The following is an 18,537-nucleotide window of genomic DNA, read 5'->3' as shown; positions in this document are numbered from 1 at the left end:
ATGACTTTTATTAGGAAATTTAGCCATTAAAAGGAGAAAACAAACAAACAAACAAAACAAGCTTTTCATTTCCTTGGAGGAGGGGAGAGAAATGTTAGATGAGAATGCGCCAAGCCTTCGGGCTCCTCCCTTGCTCCAATTGATGTTGATTTTAGAATAATCAAAAGTCATCCCTCCTTTCTCCATGGCAGCCTTTGGGTCCAGTGAGAACATTGTTAATGAAATCTGCCTGGGGCCCTCTCTCTGCCTTATTCTCCTCACTGACAACACTACCAGCCCCAAGGGCAGCAACCCGCCTTGTTCATCTGTGTATCCCCAGCAGATATGTACCCGTAACAGGTCTCAATAACATTAATAAACATTAGATGAATTAACTAATGGAACTATAATTCCATCCTCTACTTTATAATAAGATTTGTTCAGATTTTTTTAATTTGGGAAATATAGTTGCCTTTAAAAAATAAAAAGCATAACAATTAGCTTAGCCCAGAATATATGATGCTAGAAACTTTGCTAAAAGAGCTCAACATCCTCCACTCTTATTGTCTCATCCAACAAAGCCTAGTTACCTGTTGTAAATAGACAGCAGGGTTGTCATCTTCTGCATTTCTTCTCAAAGAAATGTTTTCTTGGCTGGGCGCAGTGGCTCACGCCTGTAATCCCAGCACTTTGGGAGGCTGAGGCGGGCGGATCACGAGGTCAGGAGATCGAGACCATCCTGGCTAACATGGTGAAACCCCGTCTCTACTAAAAATACAAAAAAACTAGCCGGGCGTGGTGGCGGGCACCTGTAGTCCCAGCTACTTGGGATGCTGAGGCAGGAGAATGGCGTGAACCCGGGAGGTGGAGCTTGCAGTGAGCCGAGATCATGCCACTGCACTCCAGCCTGGGCAACAGAGCGAGACTCTGTCTCAAAAAAAAAAAAGAAAAAGAAAAAGAAATGTTTTCTTCAAGCATAAAAATCTGTACTGTCATAGTGACATCTAGGACAAAGAAGCAAAAGACAGTGATTTCCAAAATCTCAAGCAATTTAGAATGTGTTCTATTCTTCAAAGCATAGCACATAACTGCTTCACATCTGTGTGCCATGGTTCTTTGTATTCTATTTTAATTTTCAGGTGTTCCTTAAGTATTATCACGTGGAACAGTTAAATCTAATGCGAAAGGAAGCTATTGACAAGCTTATTTTGATTCAAGCTTGTGTCAGAGCATTCTTGTGTTCAAGAAGATACCAAAAAATACAGGAGAAAAGGAAAGAAAGCGCTATAATAATACAGTCAGGTAATCTCTTTGACATATTTAGATATGGTCATAAAATCAAATCTTATAATACTTCTTACAGGCAAACCTCCAATTCTTATGTAGCTTTTGTGTTTAATTCCAGACTGTGTTGCCTTGACACTTTCGTTATATTAAACCTAAGTCAAATTGTTTTAGTGATTGACACTTTTAATATTTGGATAAATGTTTTGTCTTAAATAATTTAATTTTTAACTTTTCTGTCAAGAATTAATGAAACACAATTGACCTATTGTGGAAGATGTAGCAAATGATTAATTATAGATCTCAAGAATCATATTATTATAGCTCACTGGACAATAAGAATTTTTTCTACTTTATTCCAAAGGTTACACTTGCCATAATTTTTGACAGCTTAAATCTTATTTTGTTAAAGGGCATCCATTTATTTTTCTTAACAGTAAGGAAATAATATTTATAACCGTACTTTACTTCACAAACTTTTATTAAGCTGTATTAATAGACTTTGGATTTTGCTTTCTATTTTTCCATAAGAAATGAAATTTAGATAGAGCTTGTCACAGCCTGGTATGCTCTCTTTCAAATTTTTTTGACTGGACACATAGAGAAAAAAATGTATTTTGCTTTTTAACCTGATACACACACACACTACAAGCACTATGTTCTGATATTTTTAATTCTAGTCTATTCCATTTCATTTTTAAATGCTAGATTTGGCCTACTACATCAATTTTATGATCCACTGATGGTTTGCAGCCTGCACTCTGAAGAACACTAATATCGTGGGCAGAGGAGCTGACTGACATTCAAGAGATTAACATTCCAATCCCTGTTCTGTCAATCAGCAATGAGTCATCATCATCTCTTTTTGTATTTTAAGCCTTTAACTTCTCACTGAGAAATCAAAATGCAAACTCAGTAATTTGGGCTCTAATCCTTTATCCACAATTTCAAAATTTATAAAGCTCTGATAAAAAGGTTCTTCACAGAGCCTTTGGCAGTGAAACATAGCAATGTGATGTGAGGTTATTTACAGTGCTTTACTCACCCAACTTAGTAAAAATACTCTGTTTTTCTGAAGAAATAGTCATTGATTATTGGGTGCTGCCCTGACATAGGGAATGTTACAGAATATATATTTGCTCTGTATTAACTTTCTAAAACTTAAAAAAATTAATCTGAATTCTCAAATATATAATCTGATCATCTGAAATATATCTGGCCAAAATACATGAAACACAGCAAAAAAAGGAAAATGAGTATTATCAAATTTTAAGCAAATGAGCACATTTTGTCATCAACTTTGCTCATCTCTATCATTTGGATTTCATTTTAGTAGTCTTCTTAGTATGAAAGTTACTTTAGTTATTATTGCTATAGCTTGCCATGTAGAAGAATCTTGTTAATGAATAGCATTTTTAAGTGAACCTGTTCTATTTGGCATTTTAATTTTATTTTCCTCTTTGACATCAATGGTCAAAACCACCATTTCTACTCTTTAAAGTAATTTTCTTTTATTTCTTTATGATTAACACTACTATGGGCTTTGTATGTTTCAGCTGCAAGAGGACACCTTGTCAGGAAACAAAGAAAAGAAATTATTAACGTGAAAAACACAGCAGTGACAACCATTCAGACTTCTGATCAGGAATTTGACTACAAGAGAAACTTTGAAAATACGAGGTATAATGATGTTCATTCTTATACCATTGTAACGTATAGATTTTTCATATCTGTAAGGTCATAGAATAATGTTCACAGCCTTTCTTGTACTAGCCAGTTTCCTGATACTGACACATCCAATGTCAATGAACACCCAGAGGCTACTTTTGTGTTCTCTATCCTATTTTGGAGTTATTTCTCAAAATTTTTCTTCCTTGGCTTCTACCAGATTGCTTTCTATAATTCTACTCCTAATTCTGAGTGTCCTTTGCTAATATGTCCTCCAATCCCCACATTTAAATCCTCATCCATATCTAAATGTGTCCCTGGGCCCTCTCATTCATTCCAGTGGCTTTAATAGCCAATATGCCATTGGCCCCTGTGTCATAGTCACCAGCTGCCCTTTCTTCTTCTGAGCCATCATGTCTATACTTCCAGGTGCATGTTAGCAAACCACTTATTCACTTATTCAGCAGGCTTTATGCTGGGCAGTGGGGACACACAGATACGTGAAGCAAAATCCTTATCCTCAAATTTCTACAGTATTATGGAAAAAACAGGACAGACAAACACATCCCTCTTGTAAAATATGTTAACTCTGCCATAAAAATAGTCAAAGGGTACACTGGGGGCAAGGAGGAAGGAACCCTGCCTTGGTTGGTAGTGGTTAGGGAAAGGGAAAAGTATCTACATTTTGCCCAAGTGGTGAAACTTGAATTGATCAAACTGAGTACATGGTCATCCAGGGAGATAAAGATCATTCCAGCCCCAACCCTAGTCCCCTGGTTTTTAACATCAAAACTGGCCATAGAAAGGGTGAAGGAATGAAATAGAAGAAGAGGTGGCTTCCTGGCTTCCTTCTTTCCCCACACACCCACATCTACTGTTCTCTTCACACACCGCTATTCTTCTCTCCTGCCAATAGTGGTCTCATAGATGATTCATAGATGACTTCTCTGCCACCTCTTCCCCTCACCTTCACCCACACACTCCCCGAATCCCTCAGGCCAACCTCATTTCCTTATTTGAAAAAACAGAAATGTTTATCTGAAGTTTAGAGACATTTGGTGTTTTAAGTTTTTGTGTATTCTGAGACCTATATATATGCTCTTTGTCTTTGCTTGTGAGGATCCAAATGATTTGTTTCTCTTTGTTACTGGCTATAAAACAGTCCAGCAAACTTCCAAACATCACAGGCCTGCCTCAGGAGCAGGAGGCTGGGTGATACCTGTGACTCCTGTACTTCAGTCTGGAGGCTGAGAGAAATATAAACTGGCTGCAAATGGAAGAAAGATAGACTAAGTGTACTAATTCTAGAAAGTACTGCTTGTAGATATCACATCTAATAAGGAAGTGTGATGTTCAATTACATACCCATTTGCTACCACCTTTCTTCTGAGGATACTAGGGATTAGCTTTCAATGTAGCAGATATTTATTAAGCATCTACTGCACACAAGATTCACTTCAGGGCACATGAGTGTGAGTAAGAAGCTATCGCTGTGGTCTGGGATGGAGAATTTGACATTTATTGGGCTAACTCTCATGGGAGGTGGATGACAAAGTCAGACATGAAAGAAGTACAGGCAGAAAGTCAGGGGAAGCTTGTAGAGAGGAAGGTTAGGGAAGGGAGAGGCAGGTGGGCCTGACCACTGCCAGAGATCTGCGGTCCAGCACTCCCTCCCTCCACCACCTCTGACTTTCCTTTTCCCTCAGCTACCTGAAGCCCTTGTTTTCACTTAACCACTCCCTGTCAGAGCCCCTGACCTGTGACCTAGAATATCACAGCGGGGAGCTGGAGAAAGGTCCAGGCCGGCAGGGCTTTCCATGGTCTTCAGCCAGCCGCAACACAGAGCAGAGTCGCCTGAGTCCAGACGTATAACTGATGTGGGAATTTCAGCGTTGTGTATAAGTCTTCACCAGTAAAATGCATTTAAAGGATCAAAACTAACTTATAAATGGATTTTTTGGAATGTAATCAGTTAGAGACTGCACACTTATCTTCTTAGTTGTGTTTTGAATAAATGTAAGCATTCTCAGAGAGGTCAGTATTATGGAGGAATTCAAAATACTAGTGTAGCAATTCATCAAAATCATGGGCATCAAAATCATGGTGCCCTACTTAGTTTCTTGACTGATCCTAGCAGGATTCTGCTATGCCTCCTGTACTAGCCTGGGGATACCACAGTAATTCTAGTCCTAGGAAGTGGCCAATAGAATTAGAAAAGAAGGAATCCCGGTAACTTTTTCCAGATTTGACTCAAAGAAGAGTCCGACTTCACAAACAGATCACAAATGACCTAAACTCTCACATGGGTTTCTGGACTAAGATGAAAAGTTTGTTGCAAAAGCCCTCCAAGTAGCAATGAGAGGTGTTAGCATATCAAGGTGTCATCGTACAACATTTTTATTCCATCTTAACCTTTTTCTTAGCTGTATTGCTCTTGTAAGGGTTTTGCCCTTGGCTAGGAAAAAAAAAAAAGATGCAGAGAAGACCTTATCTTCAAGTGAAGGGGAAATCATTTTGGAAGGATATTAGCAAAGTAGCAACTGTGAAATTTTGGCCACCATATTACATGATCATGAACTGTAGCGAGGACGTTGCTTTTCCTTTAATTTTATAAGATACTTCCTCTGATCAGTAAACTTAGGGCTTATTAAAGTACAGTATGTCAGCCAAGTAAACATACCCTGCTTACTGGTATCAAACTTAGGTATATTTTTCACAGCATCTCACTACTAAAGGTACTTTGTTTTGAAAAGGATATATTTTGAAAGGATTAAGTTCCTGGAATTTTGATATCTCATTAAATGAAAAGATGGTTCTTCATATGCTAGGATAGTTCTCACTCTGAGTTGAATCTGGTTTTCTCATTATTTGAGTAGTTATCACAGTTGTCACCAGAGAGAACATTCTGGAAAGCACTTGATTAATGTGACTTGAGACGTTTTAATTTTGAAACTTCTTTGTTCCTTTTGCCTTTGTCCCACCAGTATCTAGCATATAGCTATTGCCAAAAGAAGTAATAAGCTCCAGTTTAGTACTGTATATTCAAAGATAATATATTTTACACAGGGAATCTTTCGTGAAGAAACAAGCAGAAAATGCAACCTCTGCTAATGAAAGATTCATTTCAGCTCCAAATAATAAAGGAAGTGTATCTGTTGTGAAGACTTCCACTTTCAAACCTGAAGAGGAAACCACCAATGCTGTGGAGAGTAAAAACAGAGGGTATCAGACTCCAAAAAAAATGAATAATGTGTATGAGGAAGAGGTTAAGCAAGAATTCTACCTTGTAGGGCCAGAAGTAAGCCCCAAACAGAAGTCTATCAAAGACCTGGAAGAGAACAGCAAGCTAAGGAAAGTGGAGAAAGAGGAAGCTATGATCCAGAGTTACTATCAGAGGTACACAGAGGAGAGGAATTGTGAAGAGTCAAAAGCAGCATATCTAGAAAGGAAGGCCATATCAGAAAGGCCAAGCTACCCAGTGCCTTGGTTAGCTGAAAATGAGACTTCCTTTAAAAAAACTTTGGAACCTACACTTAGCCAAAGATCAATTTACCAAAATGCAAACAGCACGGAAAAAGAAAAGAAGACATCTGTAGTTACCCAGAGTGCACCAATATGCAGCCAGGAGGGAGGCGGAGGCCATCTGAGGCATGAGACAGTCAAAGAGAGGCAAGTTGAACCAGTGACACAGGCCCAGGAGGAAGAAGATAAAGCAGTGGTATTCATTCAGAGCAAATACCGGGGTTACAAGAGAAGGCAGCAGTTGAGGAAGGACAAGATGTCTTCTTTTAAGCATCAGAGGATTGTCACAACACCAACAGAAGTAGCAAGAAACACTCATAATTTGTATTCCTATCCTACAAAACATGAGGAAATCAATAACATCAAGATGAAGGATAACAAAGACTCCAAAGCAACTTCAGAAAGAGAAGCATGTGATTTGGCAATTTTTTCAAAACAGGTATGTGAATAAATGAATTTATTTACTAATAAAAGTCCCTGGGAACTATACAATAACTGAATTAAACACATAATTAATAACTAGTAGATTGTTTTATCTGTGTTGATGGGCCTGCAAACATTTTTAATAAAATGTCTCAAGGATTGTGCTATTCAAATAACCAGGAACTTTTATCCCAATTTACCATGGTAACAATAGTATAAAATATGATAGAAACCTCATGTAGTCACGATGCTAGAGATTGGTTTATACTGCTTACTAAAATGCTGAGGCTTGACAGTGAAAAGTTTGATGAATCTGTAAGATCTTTAATTGGAGCTAAAAAAAAAAATACAAAGTCGTTTTAAGTTTTCTAAATCCTCCAAAGTTTATGTTTTCTCCCTTTCGCAAATTTGAGAAGACATAATTAGGTAACAGATTTTGACAGGTATCCACACCGAAGCATATACAGTGAAGATGAAAGTCTGCATGTCACATCATGACAGTGAATGAACAGTCATGGAAAATAAGGAATCACAAAGAAAAAACGCAGAGAAAAGTTCCCTCCTGGAGAATATCTCATGCCAATCATAGGTGTGTTTCAGCTGTTTCTAGAGAGGAGCATAGGAAGCAACAGGTTTTAGAGCTTCTAATGGGTATACATGCAATTTGTCTCTGATACATATAATTTATCTCATAAATTGGTGCTATGGAAAGATCGCAAGAACCAGCTTCTGTAAATACCAATTCCAGTTCCTCCTTTCTCTTTCTAGGCATTTGACCTTCATAAAATCACTTTATGTGTTAGCACTGTTATTTTCTCCAGTGTGAAATGAAGAGTTTTAACTAGATGATCTCTAAAATACATGGATTTCCAGGGTAATCAATGGTGTATGAAGTAATAAAATAAATATCATAATGGGTTAGTTCCAAGAAGGACTATCTAATATTCCTGAGTCCCTAAACTCCCCTTTTTGTATTTGACAGTGGCTGAGCCTATGAGAAACACGATAACTGCACTTGGACCCTTCCTTAGTGCGAGAGGTGTGGCCCAAACATCTCTAACTTCTAGCTGTCAGTAGAGATCTGCCATTTTTTAATTTACCCATCCCCTTCCTACTCTTTTTAAGCATGTGGAAATAGTGAGTTTAACGAACATACAGTTCTTCTCACACCAAAGACCAAATCAGGGATTAGAACTCAGACCTGCTATGCCGTGGAGACATGAGATGTAGAATTACCAAGGCATCCACTCGGAGCTGGCCAATAATGCCATGGGAGTAAATTCACTGCTCCATGGAACAAAGCTAGAGGCTGTCCCAGCAGGAGCCTCACACTCAACCCAGCAGGACAGCCATGTTCTCAGACCCAGGATGCAGACACGACAGAGGCCGGGGGCAGAATAGAAAGAGAAACCAGAATAGAGCAGCCCTGAAATCAGGGTAAAAGACTGAAAAGAAGGCCAGGCGCAGTCTCTCACGCCTGTAATCCCAGCACTTTGGGAGGCTGAGGCGGGCGGATCACGAGGTCAGGAGATCGAGACCATCCTAGCTAATGTGGTGAAACCCCGTCTCTACTAAAAATACAAAAAATCAGCCGGGCGTGGTGGCAGGCACCTGTAGTCCCAGCTACTCGGGAGGCTGAGGCAGGGGAATGACGTGAACCCAGGAGGCGGAGCTTGCAGTGAACCGAGATCGCACCACTGCACTCCAGCCTGGGCGACAGAGTGAGACTCCGTCTCAAAAAAAAAAAAAAAAAAAAAGACTGGAAAGAAAGAAAAGGAAGGAGGTTTACAAAATCAAAGGCAGCAGAGGGGTCCTCAGGACAGAAGCAGAAAGGCAAACACAGCAGAGTGGCAAGGCTGGAAGCCAGATCTCAGAAACCTGAGAAGGAGTCGATGGCAGAACAGAATTCTGCATGTAGCATGACATGCTTGGCAGTTTTAAAGAAAAATGTGAGATGGCAAGTATTCAGAATACAAGGGGGGAAGGTTGTCAGGTGAGAACTTTATCAGACCTTGGTGCAAGGGACAGGGTGGGCCCTGGAGAGGAACATGAGAGTCCCCAAGAGTGCTGGTAAGGCGTTTCCCAGCCCCCGGTGCCTGCAGAACTCTCTGTATTCTTTTCCTTGATTTAACCTGACACATGACCTTCTTTTTAGATATCAAAGTTATCTGAAGAATATTTCATTCTGCAGAAAAAATTGAATGAAATGATTTTGTCACAGCAACTGAAGCCACTTTATCTGGGTGTCTCGCACCATAACCCAATTAATAGACGAGTTTCTTCTCAGCAGTGCCTCTCAGGTAAAAATCAGTAGAGTTAGAACTTCCTGAATGGGAAGGAAATGCCAGATACTTTGTTTATTAGTTTACCACCGTTATTCTATGGCAGATTTGAGGAGCCTGTGTCCTGTCTTAGGAGAACCTTTATTTCATTTCTTATATGGAGATACACTTTTTTTGGGATGTTCCACCCACTTTCTACCTTCTCTGACTTAATTCCCCTCCATTTAGTATGTTTTCCTTTTTTCATTTTAACTAGAACTTGGCATATGACACCAGAAGGGAATAAAAAGGGGTGGTATAGAGAGGGGGGCTGGCAGGAGGCAGATATGATAAGAGAGAGCAAAAATAGAAATGGAAATATTTCTATTTCCTTTGTCAACATCTGCAACCTTGAGTATAGAGTGTGGAAGGTGCAAAACCCCATTATACAAGAAATATTGTTATTGAACTGTTTTCTAGCCAACCTATTATACTAAACTGGTGAGGAATTCAATCTCAATAATTTTCAGACCTCCCTCTCCCCAGAGCTGTGCAAAGGTTTTATGGCCTTGCACACCACCAAAAGATCAGGTACACCCTGTAGTCAGTCTCTGGTCATTTGCCCATGAAGTTACTGTTGGGACACTCATGGCTCCAGCTGGCCTCCACGAGCTCTTCAAGTTGGGAGGTCTGGCTGCTCCCACACCCTGCAGGTGGCACCTAGACCATGGGAGTCTGGAGCCTCATATTATCCATGCCCACTCCAGGTAGCCATTATCTCTGCAGTCTTATGACCTCCCCCAGGAGCTGTCACAGTAAAGTTCAGGAGTCCCACGACTTTGACCTCTGCCCTGCTGAGGTCTGCCCAGAAGAATCTGCATTTATTTTCCCTTGCTTTCTTGGAGGCCCTCCGCAATCTCACTGCCCCGTTCAGGGATCCCTGACACCATCTCTGCAATGAGTTTGGCTGTTACCAAAGACAGGAAGAGCCACTGACTTCATGCAACTTCCAATTTCTTCCCTGAAAAAATCTCTGAGCCGCAAATATACTAAGATGCACCTGGCTATTTGCCTGATATGAGAGGAAGGGGAAATACCTTAATGTTTTCATCAATTATTCTGCCATATCGTTTTCAAGTCAAGAATTGTGGTGAAGCTGACCACAAATGGCTCTTTGGTGCCCTTCATTCCTGCTGCTCTTCTGCTCTCTGGCCCTGGCTGAGAGCCTCCTGCTGTGAAGAAGAGAGACTAGCAAGTCAGAGCCCAGAGGCCCATTCATTTGGCTGCTGCAATGGCCTGTGCCCAGGGGGCATGCTGGCAGGGTAGGAGCTGAGGGAAGGCCAGGGCTTCAGGTTCCCTCATGGTCACAGAAGTGGCAGCACTGGTGAGTGTGGGGCAGAGAGGAGCAGGTGGTGTGGGAAAGCAAGGAAGCCAGGCAGCTCACCCCAGGCCGCTGCTGGAAAGGAGAAGTACAAATGGGAGGCAGCGTCCTGGGAGGAAGTAGAGGTCGCCACCAAGATTTTCACTTTTGAACATCTCAGGGACTTTAAACAAGCCTGAAAAGCAGCAGAATTTTATGAGAAAGTCAAATTAGTTCACCTTATTCTTTTTTTTTTTTTTTCGTTGAGACAGGGTCTTGCTCTGTCACCCAGGCTGGAGTGCAGTGGCGCAATCTCAGCTCACTACAACCCCCACCTCCTGGATTCAAGTGATTCTCCTGCCTCAGCATCCTGAGTAGCTGGGAGTACAGGCACGCCCCACCACATCTGGCTAATTTTTCTGTATTTTTAGTAGAGATGAGGTTTCGCCATGTTGGGCAGGCTGGTCTCGAACTCTGACCTCAGGTGATCCGCTTGCCTCTGCCTCCCAAAGTACTGGGATTACAGGTGAGTCACCACGCCTGGCTGAGTTCACCTTATTCTTGAATCTTTCGTTTTTTTGTGGACTTAAGAGGAATATTAGAAATCAATTCTTAGCTTACATGGAGAGGATTGTAGCTCAGAAATATTTCTTTAGCTCTTTGGGTTTAGAGGGAGAATTTTTTTTTGTTCTCTGCACATATAGAGAAGTTTCATATTATACTACGCTTGTTTAAGGCTAAATTGGCAAACATCTGAATTGTCCCATGTCCTAAAGAGTAGCAGAGAAAGTGCCTGAGAGAGGGCCTGATGTGGCCTAATGACACAGGAGTATCTGTGTGGATCTGACAACCCAAAACCTAAGAGGAAGGGGGACAGTGGGAAATGCAGTCCAGCGACCAGATACCAGACAGGGCAAGTTATTCAGCAGATGCCCATGACCAGCCAAGAATGGCTGCAGACCAGATGGCCGGCCCCTCCTCGCTAATGCCATGAAGCTGCCAAAGTCCCCTACGCCAATCCCCAACTTATATGTGGCAGGACAGACAGGACAAGGGAAGGCTGAATGTGAACCATCAATGTTCTTAGTGTCTATTTAGTCATTTTAGGTTTCTGACCCTAACCTAAAATGACTAAATCTACTCGGAAGACATGAAGAATTCAGAATTTAGCTAGAATTTGTTAACAAATAATTTAGTGCTAGAAAGTAGAAATGAGCACTATGATAAATTAAATTTAGTTTTAAGTATATTAATTTTTTTGTATATCTGAATTGTTGTAAATTGTAAAAAATGTTTTAAAAATCTGATTGCACTGTAGGAATAGAACTTGAGAGCCATGAAGAGAAAAGGGGAAGGCCAGCAAGAGATGATGGTAGCTAGGATGAGGTAGTGGCCAAGAAGGCAGTTTAAAGCAATGGTTAATTTGTAGATTACAAAGGATTTGGTAATTGATTGCACAGGAAAGGGGGCATGCCCAGGTCTCTAACATGATCAGCTAGTATCTTGGTGGATGGTGGTATGTCATTACCTAAGATGGGAAAGATTAGATAAAGAGCAGGAGTATGCATTCAATTTAGGCTGTGTTAAGTATGAGAAGCCTTTGATGAATTGGGACAACCTCTCAGTAGGCAGTTGGAGACATACGGGGTAACTGAAGCCATGGAGGAGAAGAGAAGCTCCAGGAAATTTACCTACACTAAGAAGAGAAGAAGCCTAGTGTGAGAGTCTGGACATGTGCAGGTCAGGTAGAGAGGAACCAGGAAAGAGGAGCGACCAGAGATGGGGAGGGCAACCAGGGAGCCTAGACCCTCTGAACCCAAGGGAAGAGGGTCTTAAGAGGATTGCGTGCAGAAGGATTCAGACAGAACAAGTCAGAAGGGAACCATAAAACATTTGTTAAATTTCCTATTCATTAACAACTACTTACTGAATTCTTCAGATCTTATTTAAATATTAGAATAGAGACAGACGGAAAGGGTGAATGCACATCATCACTGGGGTACTTTGGGGACAGATTCATCCCAGTGTTTGTGGATATAATCTATGTTCACATATTTTAACAATTTATATTTTCGTAAAAAAAAAAAATCCTTGAATAGCTTATAAAAGTTCATTGTAAAATATAGTTCAAAGAACTAAAACAGACAATTGGGCCAGATATTACTTAGCTAATATTTAATCCCTGCGATAGAACCAGTTTATTTCCACATCCCAAAGATGTGCACATTAGGTGAACTGGTGTGTCTTCATGGTCCCAGTGAGAGAGAGAGAGAGAGTGTGTGTCTGAGTGTGCCCTGCAATGGAATGGCATCTTGTCCAGCCTTGCACCCTGAATTTCCACTACAGGCTCCAGCCATCCATGACTCTGAACTGGAACAATTGGGTAAAAAATTTTCTTAACCTTCCTTCCTTCCTTTCTTTCTTTCTTTCTTTCTTTCTTTCTTTCTTTCTTTCTTTCTTTCTTTCTTTCTTTCTTTTTTTCTTTCTTTCTTTCTTTCTTTCTTTCTTTCTTTCTTTCTTTCTTCTTTCTTCTTTCTTTCTCTTTATTTCTTTCTTTTCTTTTTTTTTTTTTTTTTTGACAGAGTTTTGCTCTGTCTCCCAGGCTGGAATGCAATGGTGCAATCTGGGCTCACCACAGCCTCCACAACCTCCACCTCCCGGGTTCAAGCAATTCTCCTGCCTCAGCTTCTCGAGTAGCTGGGATTACAGGCATGTACCAGCATGCCCAGCTAATTTTTGTCTTTTTAGTAGAGATGGAGTTTCACCATGTTGGCCAGGCTGGTCTCAAACTTCTGACCTTGGGTGGCTCATGCCTGTAATCCCAGCACATTGGGAGGCTAAGGCAGGTGGATCACCTGAGGTCAGCAGTTCAAGACCAGCCTGACCAATATGGTGAAACCCCTTCTCTACTAAAAATGCAAAAATTAGCTGGGCCTGGTGGCAGGTGCCTGTAATCCCAGCTACTCCAGAGGCTGAGGCAAGTAGAATTACTTGAACCCAGGAGGTAGAAGTTGCAGTGAGCTGAAATCGTGCCACTGCACTCCAGCCTGGGTGACAGAGCAAGACTCCGTCTCAAAAAAAAAAGAACAAGAAGAAGAAGAAAAAGAACAACAACAAGGGACAACTTTACCCAGGTGTGGGATTTCCTAACATCTAAATCTTCTGATTTTCCTGAAGAAAATATACATAAAATGATTATTCATCTATTTTCAAAAGGGAACTCAGACAGTCTGAAGACAGTAGGAATTATATTGACTGAACACTTCAGCTTTAATACAGCTAATAACTCTACTCCCCTTCTGCTTTAAATGTTTGTTTATTTATTTATTTATTTATTTTTGGGACAGAGTCTTGCTCTGTCACCCAGGCTGTAGTGCAGTGGCGCGATCTCGGCTCACTGCAAGCTCCGCCTCCCAGGTTCTCACCATTCTCCTGCCTCAGCCTCCCGAGTAGCTGGGGCTCCAGGTGCCAGCCACCACGCCCAGCTAATTTTTTGTATTTTTAGTAGAGACGGGGTTTCACCGTGTTAGCCAGGATGGTCTCGATCTCCTGATCTTGTGATCCACCTGCCTTGGCCTCCCAAAGTGCTGGGATTACACCTTGCCCAGCCAAATTTTTTTTTTTTTTTTGAGATGGAGTTTCGCTCTTGTTGCCCAAGCTGGAGTGCAATGGCGCGATCTCAGCTTGCTGGAACCTCCGCCTCCCGGGTTCAAGTGATTCTCCTGCCTCAGCCTCCCCAGTAGCTGGGATTACGGGCGACCACCACCATGCCCAGCTAATTTTTGTATTCTTTTTATTAGAGACTGGGTTTCACCATGTTGGTCAGGCTGATCTCAAACTCCTGACCTTAAGTGATCTGCCCACCTTTACCTCCCAAAGTGCTGGGATTACAGGCATGAGCCATTGCACCTGATCTAATTTTTCTTAAATGTATGCATAGTTCACATTTGTTTCAGTGTTGGTCTCTGTTGAGAAGTTTGGTAATGTTTTTGTGACCAGAAATATACCATAAGAAATTAACTCTTGTTTATATCAGTCTATTGTAAAATTGGTCATTTCGCTTAAAGTTGCAGTTTCTAAGAACCCATCGACCTTGTCAAGTGAGAACTTACTGTATGATGATGTGGCTGTTCAAAGAATTACCTCCAATAAAGCTTCCAAGAACTCACAGTGTTTTATGCAAACACATTCAAACATTCATGGAAAAGATAAATCTCATTGTATGTGATTTGTTTGAGAAAAAAAAAAGAAAGAAAAACATACAAAGCTACCTATTTTATGATGTTCATCTATCCTAAAACAAAAGTCTAACAATAACGTTTTTTAAAAGCTATTGTTCAATCTCAATTATTAATTAATTAATTTTTGAGACAGAGTTTCACTCTGTCACCCAAGCTGGAGTGCAGTGGCACGACCTCGGCTCACTGCCACCTCTGCCTTCTGGGTTCAAGTGATTCTCATGCCTCAGCCTCCCGAGTAGCTGGGACTACAAACATGCGGCACCACGCCTGGCTACTTTTTTGTATTGTTAGTAGAGATGCGGTTTCACCATGTTGGCCAGTCTGGTCTTGAACTCCTGACCTCAGATGATCCACCCGCCTCAGCCTCCCAAAGTGCTGGGATTACAAGTGTGAGCCACCGCGCCTGGCCTTAATTATTAATTTAGAGGTAAAACTCCTGAGTATAGTATTTAGTACTAGCTAATGGAATGCAACAGTACATTAAAAGACTGTCCACATAATACATATTTATATAACATATCAAAATATCAAAAAACTATCTTGATAAATGCTGAAACAGTTTTCAGTAAAATCCAACACTCTGTACTGATGAAATGTAAAACTCTTACTAAACTAAAAGCAGAAAGATATTCTTTAACAATATGAAGAATACGTTTCTTAATTCAATCATCTACCTCATAATTAACTATAAAACACTGGAAGCAGTTTCATTAAAAAGGAGGATGAAGATAAAGATACTAGTAACACCACATTTTTATGTTATTGGGAAATTTCCAGTTAATGCAATAAGACAGCAAAGAGAAGCTTTTTCAAAAAGCATAACTATCAAAAGGGAAAAGATGGGATTGTAGGACTATTACCAGACAACATTAAAAATGTAATGATTGATGCTTGCAATAGAATTCAGTAAGGATATATAGTTATATAGATAGATATTCTTTCCTATAAAAATTTCTAATAGAAAAAGAGCCCAATGGAAATAATAGCAAAAAAAAAAAAAATCAATACCTTGAAATAAAGCTAGCAACCAAACCCAAAGAGACAAAAAAGAAGAGATGCATAATGGAATGATACATTGTGTTTCTGAATTGAAAGATAAAATACTGTAAACATGACCATTCTAAAATTACTTTCTAGGTTTAAAAAAATTGCATTCAGATCTCTGTGAGCTTTTCTTTGGAACTTAAGAAAATATCCTAAGGATCATTTGTAAATTTCAGAGAAAAAAAGAATAACTATAAATGAGGACTGACTTATTAGATAGTAAAATGAATAATGCTATAATAATTAAAATCATATGCCTCCTTTACAAAAATCAATCACAGATTAATGAAACAGAATAGCCCTAAAATTGACCTGAGTATTTATAAAAACCTCATTTACAAAAAGATACATATGAACAGAAAAGAAATGGATGGATAATGCTTAAAATGTCTCTGATTTGGGATGAGGAGATAAAATATTCTTATCTTCTGCTGAATGCCCAGATATTTTCCAGATGCATTGATCATTTAAATGTAAGAAATAAACAAACTAAATGAAGCCAGATGCTATGAACTGAGCATTTCACAATCTCTGCTTAGAAAGCACAAAGCATAAGAAGTAATAAAAGGAATTACAAAGAAAAACTGTGATAGATTTGGATTACATGAATGTTAAAACCTTCTAGAGATTCCAAAGCATCATTAAAAGTTAAAGAGCTGAAGACAAAAATTTGGAACAAATGTAAAAAGAGTTAAACTGTTTAGCATAAAAAGAGCTCTTTACAGATCATTCGGAAAAATAGCACTCTCAATGGAAAAATGGCACAAGCCATTAATTTATTTACAAAAGAAGAAATGCAGATGGAAAATAAGCATATATATGACCACTCTAGGAGTAAAAAAAAATAAACAGTCAAACACATTACTATTCTTTACTCATCAAAATTGCAAGTATGAAAAAACATTTTAACAGTAATGACAAAGTGCTAATGTAATTATTCCCAAACATATGGTAAGATGGCAGCATCAACATTTTGAAAAGTGACTTGGCAATATGTCCAAAAAAAAAAAACCCCACTGAATTAGTTTATATCATTGACCCAGTAAACTCACTTATGAGAGCATAGCCTAAGGAAATAATCAGAGCTGAAAAAAAAATTGTGTATATGGTAAGAAGAAAAATTGAACAATAGGAGAATGATTAATACGTAATGACACATTCACATATGGAATGTTAACAGCCCTTTAAATGCATTTTTCAGAGAATAGCCTTAGCAAACTGCTAGCTAATCTAACCACTGAATAAAATATTGCAGAATTGGAATTGTAATACTGTAAATAAGTCAGCTTAATCTTCACATACGTGAGGTGGTTCACTAACAACAAGAGCCCCTAAGTCTAGGGTTCTAGAAGAGTTGAGTGACTAGTTAGTGAGAACAAGATGGTCATCTCCAGTACAGCGGATACTCTCCATCCCTTGTTAACCTCACTTCTATATAAAATTAAGAATCTGAATAATATTATTGCAACCTGGTAGAGGACTTCCACAGCCACATGTGGTAAGACTAGAGCGTCATCTCCAGATCTGTCACCTTTGCTGCCATGCTGTCTCAAGCCACTAAAAGTTTCTTTGATACTCCTCCAGCCAGTTTGTGATCAGATGTGCTCTAATAAAGAATAATCGCTTTTTTAAAATACTGGCATATTTCAGCTCATCTTGATAGGAACGAAAAACCCTTTTATCTATGTGTTATAAAGTATGAGCGGAGGGAAAGAAAAAAAACAAATATTGTGTGTTTAAAATCAGAGAATGTTCTTCAATTCTGTATTTTTAACAGGCCAATCTAAGAAAATGACTATGAACAGTCAATAAATTTTTTAAAGTTTGGCTCTCTGGGAAAAATTTTTCTAAGTTTTCACCTCAGACTATGTATATAATTTTTTTAAATAAATGAATACCCACATCATTTTGAAAAATAGCCAAGATGTAATTAGATGCCACCTCTGAGTCTCCCTTATTCTCCAAGCAAATAAACATGTGTTTTGGTTGTTTGGCTGTCTCTATAGTTGGTGGGCAGTCATACATAGAAGACATGCTCACAGTGTTCTGCATAACAGCTCATTCTCCCCAACAAAGACCTCACTCTCAAGGCACCCTTGGTATCACCATGTGCATTCGCACTTGCCCTGTTTTGATGACTGCTCACGTATAAGCGAGATGACCGGGCATGTGTGTGTAATCTAACTCCTTGGACTAGAACAAAATGAACTGGCCTTTGAGGACTGTAATCCATGCGAGATGACAGCCCAAGGAAAATGACAGAAGTAGAGTGCCAAGATGTAGCAATAATGTGCAAGAGACAAGCGACGGTCCAGAGGGGGTATCTGTGAGTCTCACCCCCCACACAGGCTGCTTTATCCTCCTGCTTCTCTTGCCACAACTAGGAGAGACGTGGGCAGGAACCTTACCTGAACCTACCAGTATTGTTAAAAAACTAAAAGTTTCGGCTGGGCGTGGTGGCTCACGCCTGTAATCCCAGCACTTTGGGAGGCCGAGGCCGGTGGATCACGAGGTCAGGAGATCAAGACCATCCTGACTAACAAGGTGAAACCCCGTCTCTACTAAAAATAGAAAAAATTAGCCAGGCGTGGTGGTGGGCGCCTGTAGTCCCAGCTACTCAGGAGGCTGAGGCAGGAGAATGGCGTGAACCCAGGAGGTGGAGCTTGCAGTGAGCCGAGATTTCACCACTGCACTCCAGCCTGGACAACAGAGCGAGACTTCGTCTCAAAAATAATAATAATAATAATAATAATAA

General features: G+C 40.0%; 1 protein-coding gene across 1 annotated transcript in view; it reads left to right on the top strand.

Moving 5' to 3' along the window:
- The window catches only part of MYO3A (myosin IIIA), a 276,610-nt gene that overhangs the window by 229,332 nt on the left and 28,741 nt on the right, over positions 1–18,537 (top strand). The window contains exons 28-31 of the mRNA XM_032144934.2: positions 1,119–1,281; positions 2,820–2,943; positions 5,998–6,892; positions 9,032–9,176. Of these exons, the coding sequence (XP_032000825.1) occupies positions 1,119–1,281; positions 2,820–2,943; positions 5,998–6,892; positions 9,032–9,176 (1,327 nt within the window). The remainder of the gene's footprint in view (positions 1–1,118; positions 1,282–2,819; positions 2,944–5,997; positions 6,893–9,031; positions 9,177–18,537) is intronic.

Source organism: Hylobates moloch, unplaced genomic scaffold (assembly GCF_009828535.3).
Source record: "Hylobates moloch isolate HMO894 unplaced genomic scaffold, HMol_V3 SCAFFOLD_3, whole genome shotgun sequence".
Taxonomy (NCBI): Eukaryota; Metazoa; Chordata; class Mammalia; order Primates; family Hylobatidae; genus Hylobates; species Hylobates moloch.
Note: the sequence above shows the minus strand (reverse complement) of the source record. Positions and strands in the feature narration are given on the sequence as shown.